Source organism: Beta vulgaris, chromosome 5, assembly GCF_026745355.1.
Source record: "Beta vulgaris subsp. vulgaris cultivar EL10 chromosome 5, EL10.2, whole genome shotgun sequence".
NCBI lineage: Eukaryota > Viridiplantae > Streptophyta > Magnoliopsida > Caryophyllales > Amaranthaceae > Beta > Beta vulgaris.
The window spans coordinates 67,488-79,131 of record NC_079206.1 but is presented as its reverse complement, the minus strand read 5'-3'; the positions used below and the strand labels follow the sequence as shown (position 1 = coordinate 79,131).

The 11,644-nt window shown below is 36.5% G+C and overlaps 1 protein-coding gene across 4 annotated transcripts; it reads left to right on the top strand.

The window, feature by feature from the left end:
* The first annotated feature begins 986 nt into the window (after positions 1–986).
* LOC104907855 (serine/threonine-protein kinase BSK7) lies at positions 987–10,928 on the top strand. 4 transcript variants are annotated; one of them, XM_010696868.4, is made up of 11 exons: positions 987–1,139; positions 1,852–2,102; positions 2,208–2,428; positions 2,967–3,102; positions 3,543–3,676; positions 4,380–4,485; positions 5,201–5,286; positions 6,424–6,612; positions 7,975–8,127; positions 9,257–9,370; positions 10,371–10,928. In XM_010696868.4, exons 2-11 carry the CDS (start codon positions 2,024–2,026, stop codon positions 10,611–10,613), a joined length of 1,461 nt encoding a protein of 486 aa, XP_010695170.1. In that variant the 5' UTR covers positions 987–1,139; positions 1,852–2,023; the 3' UTR covers positions 10,614–10,928. The 4 variants fall into 4 exon arrangements, with proteins under 4 accessions (XP_010695170.1, XP_010695172.1, XP_010695169.1 ...); XM_010696870.3 differs by lacking the exon at positions 987–1,139 and adding an exon at positions 1,146–1,357 and having other exon boundaries at positions 9,269–9,370; XM_010696867.3 differs by lacking the exon at positions 987–1,139 and adding an exon at positions 1,146–1,357.
* The last annotated feature ends 716 nt before the right edge of the window (positions 10,929–11,644 follow it).

Here is an 11,644-nt window from a genome sequence, read left to right as displayed (position 1 = left end):
GACTTAACTTGACTTTTTTGTTTGCTTAACTTCAACTTATATTAGCGGAACTACACTTATTTCGTTAATCTTATCTCACCAAACTCCTGCGTGAATGTATGTTTTAAAAACATGCAAGGATTCCGGCTATGAAGTTGCTCGTTTGGACAAGCTCCTCCTTGCAAACCCACAATTTTGACTACTATCATGCCTACCACCATGCACATTGGGTCTAACTAAGAAGAGCCAAGTGAAAATTAAAATTAAGATACTCAATATCTTTGTCAGACACTAAATACCTCTTTCAATTAGTGACAATCACATAAAATGTATACTTGCAATTTCCTAGCTAATTGCCTATCCATCCTACGCACTTAGAGTCTACTATTTCTCATCCTTCCAACTTTAATAAATAAACTATACATTGTTAAAGATTTATAAAATATGAAATTAGTTAATATTTCTTTATATATATTTTTAATTAGCAACAAAGTGGATAATAAATAGCTAGAGTATAATCTAAACAAGTTCGTGTTGGATTTATATAAATAGTTCGTTCATAATGCAAAAATGACATCTTCTATTTTCAAATTTCAATTCCCAATTTAGAGTTTACAAGTTACAACTATGTAAAATGTATGGAATTGTAAATATTCAAGATTCCATTATTTTTTCATATAAACTATAAATAAAGTATATATATTTATACCAATTTTTTTTATATATATAAAAAAGAAAGTTATGTCTATCTACACTCTAAAATACTTACATAGTCTGAAAATAACACTTTTAGTAACTATATATAACTAAAAAAAAGTTAATAATACCACTTCTCAAGTATAAGCATAAACACTGACTTACCATTGAGAATGTTTTTTTTTTTTTTGAGGGGAATTACCATTGAGAATTGAAATTAAATAGAGGTTGGAAATTATTTTTCCTGAATTAATACTAAGAATTTGTAGTATATTTTTTTTTTTTGTTTTTATATAATATCACTACATATAATGATATAATACTTGGTTTTTGGGACAACAATTGATTGCTGGCTTCAGACCTTTTTATTGAGATAAGTGGTGGGTTTTTATGTCGGTGGAAAATTTGGAAAAATGGTACGACTGGACTTTTACTCAGAAGAAAGCTGAATGGAAATGGAAGAGGTAGAAAGCCATCTAATTGACATTTGTGCATTTACCCAAAATCTTAAAATTCAAAATTGCTTCAAATTCCTATTATATTTTTTGGTTCTACACATCATATACACAACTCCGTTAAAAGCACGTCCTTTGAAAAAGAACAAAAAACCCCACTTTACATTTGCTGTCAAATTTCGTTCTTTCTTGCTTCCGTTGATCAAGCTTCGATTAGTTTGAATTGGGTATGTTGTAAAACAAGCATCTTTTGTAGTCTGCTGTGTTCAAGTGTAATTGTTTCTCTTTTCATTTTATTCAACTTGGGTTTTCTTGGTTGTAAATTTGAGGTCATTGTTAATGTGTTCTTATGTTTGTAAAAGCTGGAGAACAATATTGAACTTGAATAGTTGATTGTTTAATTTATTACTATTTCTTTTTTACTCTTTGTGACTCTGCTTTTGAGAAATTTGTTTTGACTCATGATTGTCTCCTGACTGGAGTTTTAGTAATTATACTGCGTGAGATGGAATGTCTCGTGATCTCTGCTTTTCCCTTTTTTTTTTTATTTGTGAATTTATAATGAACTTTTAGTTTCAGAATTATACTTGTTGGAACTTTATCTACAGGTCATTTAATAAGTTGCTAGGTTGTGTATGTGAAGCTTACATGAAAACCCAGTATGTCTATGTTGCTTCTTGTGCTTCTGTATGAAGTTAATTCAGTTTCATCCTGTTTGCAGGATTTAATGTATTTTCCTAGGTGTGAACATCAATATCACTGGAGTTGTGATTGCATCATAGAATTGTGGTGACTCATATTCTTGACCGATCTTGAAGCTTGCCAAGTGGCTTGTGATTATTCAACTTGTAACTGCGAGTTTATAGCCTGCATTTTGATCTGGTTGGGTTGTGATGGGCTGTCACTGCTCGAGACTCTCAGCTTGTTGCTGGGATCCAGGGCATGATGGAGAAAAACCAGAATTTGAGAAAGGTACTTGGTTAAAATTTTCAGCTATATGTTGGTGGTTTTTATAGTCGGATGTTGAATTCTAATCCGATATTAGCATCTCATGATTTCCCCTTTCAAATTTATCAGAGAATGAGCCGAAGGGTGAGCCTGATGATCTGCCTGTATTTCGCGAGTACAGCATTGAACAGCTTAGGATAGCGACATCTAGCTTTGCAGTTGAGAACATAGTTTCTGAACACGGAGAAAAGGCACCCAATATTGTATTCAAAGGGAAGCTGGATAACCAAAAGCGGATTGCTGTAAAACGTTTTAACAGGTCTGCTTGGCCAGACGCCAGGCAGTTTTTGGTATGAAATACATTTTTTGGATTCCCTAGGTCATAGGTCCATTTTACCTTATCAAGGCTCCTGCTGTCCTGCATCTGTTAATTATCAGTCCATCATCACTTTTACAACCGCTTTACTGTTTTTTGTTTGTTTGGCTTGAATTTGGCGTTTCCCATTCGCCATATTAGGGGATGGAATCGTAAAAATTAATTATGTTGTTGAATAATCAGAATTAGAATTTTTGTTGGCAATGTAGCACTAGCAATCCTGTACTTTGAGAATAGAGAAAGCTGATCTTCACTCCAGCAGTAGGATGGCTGTCTCTGCAAAGATTTGATCTCAAATTTCTAAGGGGGTAGAAAGGGGTATTTGGATGTCAATTAGTCTTTCATATTTTGGGGTCAACCCTATGGGCCATAATTTTCAGAGTTGATACTCATGAGAAAATTGCGCTGTATTCTGTTATGTTGTTCCACCTGTTTGTATGGCTTTCTTATTCGTATCTAACCTTAATCCTTTTTGAGATCTAAAATTTTTCTCATATTTTCTGTCAACATAGGAAGAAGCAAAAGCAGTTGGTCAGCTGCGAAGCAACAGATTAGTCAATTTGTTGGGTTGTTGTTGTGAAGGTGATGAGAGGCTACTTGTTGCGGAATTCATGCCGAATGAAACACTAGCAAAGCACCTATTCCACTGTGGGCTCTCTTTTCTTTTTCCCCCTCCAAATATGTTCTCATTTTTGTTTTCTTGACTTGAACTTGATGCTGAGTGATCTCGATTAATGATTAGAAGAACAGCAACGAGTTCACTATGGGAAAAATTAGCCATTACTCTTCTGTGTTGTATTCTGAAGTCACAATCATTTCCTTGGCATGTTAATGCTTTCATCTCAAATGTTCTATATTCCTTTCGTTGACATCAGTCCTTTTTGTCTGCAATATGGGTTCTCCCGTGATATTGCCATTTTCTTCTTCGACTATATGAAGTAACCCTGCATACATATAGACCTTCGTACAGTCTTAGTGGGATGCATGCTCGATTGACATTGCTAGTGGTCTGTAATTTGAGTTTTTGCTGTTCATTTTCTTTGATACTATTTAGTTCCCATTTTCTTATAAGATTGTGCTTGATACAGGGGAGTCACAGCCTATGAAATGGCCAATGCGGTTAAGGGTGGCATTGTACCTTGCACAGGCCTTAGAGTACTGTACCAGTAAGGGACGCGCTCTTTACCATGATCTCAATGCTTATAGAGTTTTGTTTGATGAGGTAACTTTTTTGTCTCTACGATCTTTCTCCAGTATCCTTCTAGTTTCATCCTGCTCAGTAAGTGGTTGAGGTGTTTGGTGATTCACCCATGGATCCCTTTGAAAAGCATGACTATCAGAATGAAAGAGCTTCCCAAATTGAGTTGTTTCTATTTTACATCTATTGATAAAGATACTAGTAACTGGGTCTAAAGGATAATGTTTTGTGGCTGGTTTAATGGAAACAACCTCACTACTAGTTTTCTAGTATGGGTAAGGTTATAACGTGAAGTTGTGAACCTCTGGAGATCTGTCTTTGCAAGAGTTATTTTTGCAACCTTTTGTGAATAGGATTTCTCTTTAGCTCCTCCGACATATGAAATTTGCGACCAGGACCCTTAACAAATTTGGACAACAGGCTTTGTAGATTGATATAGATGTTTTACTTTTTTAGGTGGTGAGGTTAATTATGGACAGATATTGTAGACTAGATGCATTTTACTCAATTTCGGTTTTGGTTGCCTAGTTTACCATTATCTTTTTTTTTTTTTTAAGTGAGTTTACTGTTTATCTTAAAAGCAACCAATTTGAAGTATATATTTTGCCTTAGAATATGATTTATATTACAGGATAAGAGTGTTAGAATCATATTTATTGTTGTTGCAATCTTTTACATATCTCATTTTGGTGTTAAATTTTTGCTTTGTTCTGTATATCTTTTGTAGGACGGTGATCCTAGACTTTCCTGCTTTGGCTTAATGAAAAATAGTAGAGATGGGAAAAGCTACAGTACAAATTTGGCCTTTACTCCACCCGAGTATCTGAGGACTGGCAAGTGCTTGACATTTCAATTAATTCCATGACCAAATTTTTATTTTTATTATTGTAAATGACTGAGTCACGTTCTTTGAGTTGGTGTCTTAGTTCAGAATTCTTGTAGCATTTATTTACTTGAAGTAGAATAGTATGCCGACATTTCCTGGAATAAGGTCCAACAGACAGCAAGATTCTGTTTTTCCCTCTTTTGAGGAATCTGTGTTCTGTATGACCCAGACTAGTTTGCGTAGGTGCTCCTTAGAACTAAAAGATCTTTCACTTGCTATTGAATCTGTTGAATCTCATTGATCACCACATGTGAGTGTCCCACATTGGAGAAAGAGGAGAGACTGAACTCCTTTATAAGCTTAGGAGTTACTCTTCCTATCACCAATTGGTTTTAGGATGGAACCTCCATAGGCTTAGAAGTAGACTAAACTCTCCCCTCCTTATTGGGTTACCCAGGCCCATTTTCATATCATCTGAAAATTTAACAGAATCTTATCTGGATATTTTGGGAAAGGTATGCGAAGGATTATCATCCAGCTACAATACAATACATATTTGGTTCCGCGGATATTCCCTTTTCAAAGATAATTAGAAAAGTTCAACTTGTGTCCAATAAACAAAAATTCTCAGTTTTCTGTTTCTGTACTTGCTTTGTATTTTTATTTGGTTTCATGGTTGATTGACTACGTGTGATTGATTTGCACCTTGCTTCTTTTTTTAGGTAGAGTGACTCCGGAGAGCGTGATTTATAGTTTTGGGACCCTTTTGCTTGATCTGTTAAGTGGAAAGCATATCCCTCCCAGCCATGTAAGTCTCTTCTTCTCTGCAATTGTTGAATATCCTTGCTGTTGCATAGTCCTATTTAATTTGATATGGCAGAAGAGTGTGAGATGCTGATTTATGTTAGACTTGATGTATCTTGGAAGTTGTTATTGTTTTTATGAGATTACTTCCAAGAGTTTGTGAGTTCCATCCAGAAAGTGCTTCTTTGATTAAAGATCCACGTCTCTCTTTTTTACTAAAATGAATTTGTCAATGAACAATATTGAACATGCTTGCAAATGAGCCAGGTGCCTGTTCATATTAGCGCCTTCAGTCTGAGGACATGTATATTAACAAAAACTTGACACAGAAATTCTGTATATATTAAGCAACTGCTTAGATCAGGATGTAGTTAAAAAGCGGATCTGCAGTGTTGCTCAGTCAACCCCAAACATATTAACCATATAGTTTCAACTTAAACCTCCTCTTTGTCCAGTTAACCCATTTCCTTTCTCATCTAAAGATGATTAGGTTATTAGGTATATGCCCAAGTATACAAGCCCCGATATGTATCCCTCACCCAAAAATTTGGTTTTGGTGTGAAGTTCAGAACTGTAAGTTTCATCAACCCCCCCCCCCTCACCACAGAGGTGTGCTACGGTACCTTTGCAAGGTATTGGACTTGAGTCCCACATCGGTCATATGGGGGGCTGATGTGGGATTTATATAGGATTATGGGATCTCCTCCCTTTAGGCTAGCTTTTGGGAAGGCTCTCCTGTTATCCTGTATCAAGGTCCTTTTGATCAGTCCTTGAGAGGTGTCTTTTTGACCTGCCTTGGGTTAAAATGAAGTTCATTGTCTTGGCAAGGAACCATTTGAAGAGCTATAAACTCCCCTTGATGCTCTCGCTCCTGTTTCTTAGATGTTCTGCTGGCTTATCTTCTGCTCACTCTTCCCCTCCCTCCTCCCCCTTTCTTGTTTGGGGGGGGGGGGTTTCGAGAAAGTTCATTTAGGGTAATCTCTGCTTACGTGTAATAAGAGGACACATGTCTGAGGCAGTAGAAATATTTAATGCTGCTCTAAATCATGAAGGCTGTGATTTTAATGCAGAAATGAGCATTTTCTAGTGTTGTTCTTTACTGTATAGTAGCTCGTCTGAACATTAGCCAAAAAATTTGCAGGCTCTTGACCTGATACGTGACAGAAATATCCAAACGCTGATGGATTCTTGCTTGGAAGGCCACTTTTCAAATGATGATGGGACTGAGCTAGTACGTTTAGCTTCTAGATGTTTACAATATGAACCACGTGAGCGGCCAAATCCAAAATCAGTTGTTGCTGCTTTGGTTCCTCTTCAGAAAGAAACAGAGGTTTGTCCTCACTCGTTATGGCTGCAAATCTTATATTTCTTTCTGTTGACCTTGGTTTTTCTTAAGGTTATGTTCTGGATCAATGAGCGACTAGATTATCTTCAACAAATTTTCACTAAGCCTATGAGCCAAGCCACATCTATTTGCCTATTGAGACTTTCTATACATTTTATGTAATATATGCTAGCTGAAAAGTACCATGTGTATGTCTCTTGCTTGAAATATACTTCGTTTAAACTTTACTAATGTAATCTGAATCAGGAGTAGTACTAAAGGTATGGCAGTTTAATTGACATGGAAAAGCGATGGTCTTCTATACACTGTCATTTATTTCAGCCAGTTCAGCAAAATGAAATTAATTGAAGCTACAATTTGTTCTATGCTACTCTGTTCAGGTATAGGATATTTATTGTCTAAGTTTGGTACCAAGGGTGATGACTTCCCACTCAATGTAACTGTTAAATTGAGTTCTATCTCAGTTTTGACTTGAGATGTGATGTAGGATGAATTTTTTCCCAAAGTTTTAGGTACTTCCACGGATGATGCCAAGGATTTGCGTATTATTTGTGGTGCTATATACGCTCAATATGTAGGGGCTATGCTTCAGTGCTTACAATTTTGGGAACAGATCGTCTTTAGTCCCTCAGGCTCTTGCTTTTAGGGGCTGATTTGAGAATAAGGGTCAGGACATAGGGTTTTCTTCTTCTTCTCTCTCTGTCTCTCTCCATATACACACACACATACCTCTCTCTCTTTCTTTTCGCCTTGCTATGATATATCCCAAAAAGATGACTTTAGAAACCAACCAAAAGCTTTTGACATGTAAGCTCTTCTCTGTATGCCAACGCACATTCACCATTTAAATAAGCAATTGAAGTACTAGTGTGCGAGAGAAACATTAATAATTCATGCTGTTATAAAGAGGGGTGAGCACAACCGGGTACCCGGCGGAATTTCGTAGACCCGAAACCGGAAGTGACGGGTCCCAAAATACTGGAATTGGAACTGGTCCAAACGGGTACTAAAATTTTTGGACCCAGACATGGAATCGCTGGGTACCCGGTTGTCAGTTTAACAACATACAAAATGGGTCGATTGAGCTATAAAATTTTTTTTTAAAAAAATTAAGGGCCTAAAGGCCTACTAAATTTTTACTTAATTATATTTGGGCCATCTGACCACCTCACATATGCTAAAAACCCAATTCCGAACCGGGTGGACCCTGGAGTTCCTTCTCTCAGGTTGAGAGTGTCCAGTGACTCCGCCCCAAATATTATGTTTAGTGGTAGTTCTTACCAGCTTGCTACTCTATGGTACTGTACTTCGTGATTGAGGCATAGAGCTAATCTTATTTCACTGCAGGTTCCATCTCATTTGTTAATGGGCATACCTCATAGTGCAGCAGATATTCCTCTTTCCTCTCTTGGGGAAGCTTGCTCAAGAAAAGATTTGACTGCCATACATGAGATATTGGAAAACATTGGATATAAAGATGACGAGGGAGCTGCTACCGAGGTTTGTTCCTAATTATTTGAACTGAAGACATCGTGCATTATTGGGGTTCTAACTCTTTTTCCTCCATCTGAAATAGTAGATTAGAAATTCATATTTTATTGTTTCGAATTATGAAAAAGTTGCCTTGAAATTATGCATGAATGATAGTTGTGCGAAAGGCAAATGCAAACTTTAAGATACAAACCATTGCAACAATTAATATCCCTTTTACAATTTTCAATGCGAAAGTGTGACCAACTTTTCCGAGCGAAGGAAGTAGGTTATTGTAGGGTGATGTTTTCATGGAGCATTTGTAATGCCTATACGATTCTCTGAAATTGTACTTGATGCCTAGACTTTCCTCCCCCTTCTCTTGACTCTTCCTTGCCAAAATCTCGCTTTTTTATCCCTCTTTTCTTCGCTTTTTTAATCAAACCTTGTCATCATCCAAAGGAGTTTGAATGTCTTACTTTCCTCCCCCTTTTCTTGACTCTTCCTTGCCAATATCTCCTTGCCTTGACTCCTTGTTACTTTTTTTCTTCTTCTTTCTTGAAAATGGACTAGAACAGGTACTATGTTTGATCTTGGCTGAGAAAGGTGTTAGGTGCTCTTTTCTTGAAGTGTGAAATCCTGTTGTCAATGGTTGCTGTTGTGTTCCCCGCCAACTTACCGTGCACTAGCATGTTGTCACCAGAAACAGTGATTTCTTCTAGGGATTCTCCTAATTGTTCCAAAGCAACAAAAAAGAGATTATTTAACAAGAAGAAATTCGAAACCGATGTAGGATACTTGTCCACAAGTTTTCGCAACTCAATCATGTATGTCTGTATGATGGAATCATTAAAAATTTGACCTTTTCGCCCGGCCTCTGAGTTAATAATAGGCTGAAGTAATGTTCAGCCTCACCTGGATAAGCCATATCCTGAGCTAGCTTCCTTTGCCCTTCACCTCTTTCAAATGCTTTCTCCCGCATTGAGGAAGAGTTTTCGACCGATTTACCAAAGACTAATTTTTGTTGCTTTTGGCGGATTGCTTACTACCTTTTTTTTTTCCTCGTATCATGGATCTTGGTTTTAGCTTGTGATTGACAACTTTGTATAGCAATTATCATTTGCCTACATGAAACTTATTTTGTAATTGCATATGGCAGCTTTCTTTTCAGATGTGGACCAGTCAAATGCAGGATACACTGACCTCTAAGAAAAAGGGTGATGTTGCTTTTAGGCAAAAGGACTTCAAAACAGCAATAGAATGCTACAGCCAAGTATGTTCTTTTTATAGATAGACTGGTAGACATCACTTTTGTTTGATTGGTCTGCCTACATCTTCTGTGTACTTGACTTTTGCATATCCAGCGACAGAATTCAAGGAACTTTTACTTATATGCTCAATATTTCTTGTCTGATTGGTCTTACCAAAAACAATAATTGCTGTGCATTTGTTTGGCTGAAAGTTTACTGATATAATGCACAATATGGCAAGTTTTTTTAGACTGTAGGGGATTATCCTTATTCTCTCCCCCCCCCCCTCAAGGGGTCTTGCCTGTTAAGCTGGACTCTGTTGACCTTTGCAAGGCTTTGGTCCAGTAAAGCCCTTCATACCAACCGTATGAAAGAATGTTTTTAAGTCTGTTAGATTTCCTTTTAGGGGCAAATGACAATTTAGAACTGCATAGCTAGAAACTGTAGTGGTTATTGGTTTTATCAGTTTAGTGACGGCAGTTTTCCTTTGATTCAATACTAGTAGCTGCCTAGTTGTACTGTTAAAAGTTAGTAGTCTCTATTAATCTTGTAATTCTTTGACATTCGGGATTGGGCCATATTAAGGATAGTTATAGAATATGAATGAAGAAATTGATTGCTGATAGATAGAAAAGATGGTCAGAGAAATGTTGATTTGGAGACAATAAGATTGATATGATGGAGAGAGAAAGGAGAAGTTAACGTGAAATCGGTTGTGAAGTTATTTGGCCATCCCGAAAAGATTATTGTGAATTTGTTAAGGTCCGAAGGCAGTATTCTCTAATACTAGATAAATTAGAGAACCAATACATGATAATCCAATGCAAGTATTTTCAAACTTAATATTCAGATAATTTGCATTTCATATTTCGAACAATTAATGGATAAAGTTAGCTAGGTTTAACCTCCAAAGTCACAAAATTTGAACCAAATGTTAAACATTTATTTTCTGAGGTTGTGGTTGAGAAATCTAGGTGTGCTTTAAGCTGACAATTTTTTTTCTCGTTTTCCCGTTTTCTACAGTTCATTGATGTGGGAACCATGCTTTCACCAACAGCTTTCGCACGACGTAGTCTATGTTATCTCATGAGTGACATGCCACAAGAAGCACTTGAAGATGCGTCACAAGCACAAGTTATATCTCCAGTATGGCATATTGCTTCTTATTTACAATCTGCTGCTTTGTTTGTTCTTGGAAGAGAGAATGAAGCTCAGCTTGCTCTGAGAGAAGGATCGTCCCTTGAAAATAAGCGGAGTGGTACTTAGATAGCAGTTTGTGGGTAATCATTCTTCATTTTGCATATTGTTACTCTAGCAAGTAGCATCAATGTATATGGAGTTGTTTAAGGATCTTTGAAGCAGTTTTTTGTGTAATCATCATTCTTTAATGAGACTACACGATGCAGTTTGCTTAAGTGAGAAGATGAGAGTGGTTTTCATAATTACTGAGGGATTTTTTGTTGTTCTAGTAAAGGCCAGACAATGAAGACTACTGTACAGTTGAATCACGTACTGTTGAGTTTGTCATTCGGTCTTATGTCCTTGTTTAGACAGGAAAAAAAGGAAATGCTCTTGTTAACATGTCTCTGTTTTTTGGAGCTGATGCTTGGAAGTTGATGGGATTTGATGCAACGTTCAGTACAGTAAGCAGGCAGAAAGACCTATTCCAGACTTTATTGTTTATCTCCTGGTGAGCATGTTGCATGAGATACTTAATATTCTGCTTCGGCGTGTAGACACGGAATAGATAAATCCATTGAGTTGTGAGAGGCTTCATAAAGTGCTTTTTTCGGAATTAAATTGTCGTTTATCCATATTTCAAGAAAAAGTATCTCTTGTTTATTTATTTCCATTTCCATGAAAATGAATACTATGGTTCACGTTTTGAACAATGACTTCAATCTTGAATAAGTTAACAATTTTTTCTCGAAATAGTACACAAATCAAATGATTCCGTTAAGGTAGCTATATGTTGTGTATTTTCAACTATTTCTACATATGTGGCAAGATGATATTTTGAGCGATTACCCGTCTGGAGGTGCCTAATGAAAAGTGACGCCTCAAAAGTTCCGTATAGATTGCTTCTCAAAAACATTTTTTTACTGAATTTCGTGTATTTTATATTCTTGATTACTTAAAATGGTTGAGTAATGTGATATTTTATTAGATTTTTCACGTGTGATACATGTTTCTTCTATTTTTCCAAATAACATTATTCTCAAAGTTGGTCTAGTAAGAGACGTTTTAATTTTAACTTTAAATTAGGCACGATCCAAGCCCGATATTGAGAGGAGATC

What these genes read in the sequence shown, in the direction of transcription:
- LOC104907855 (XM_010696868.4), top strand. Translation starts at nt 2,024, where the DNA reads ATGGGCTGTCACTGCTCGAGACTCTCAGCTTGTTGCTGGGATCCAGGG. An exon ending in ACCCGAGTATCTGAGGACTG is followed by an intron (nt 4,486 to 5,200) that starts GCAAGTGCTTGA and finishes TTCTTTTTTTAG; the next exon opens with GTAGAGTGACTCCGGAGAGC. An exon ending in CTCTTCAGAAAGAAACAGAG is followed by an intron (nt 6,613 to 7,974) that starts GTTTGTCCTCAC and finishes ATTTCACTGCAG; the next exon opens with GTTCCATCTCATTTGTTAAT.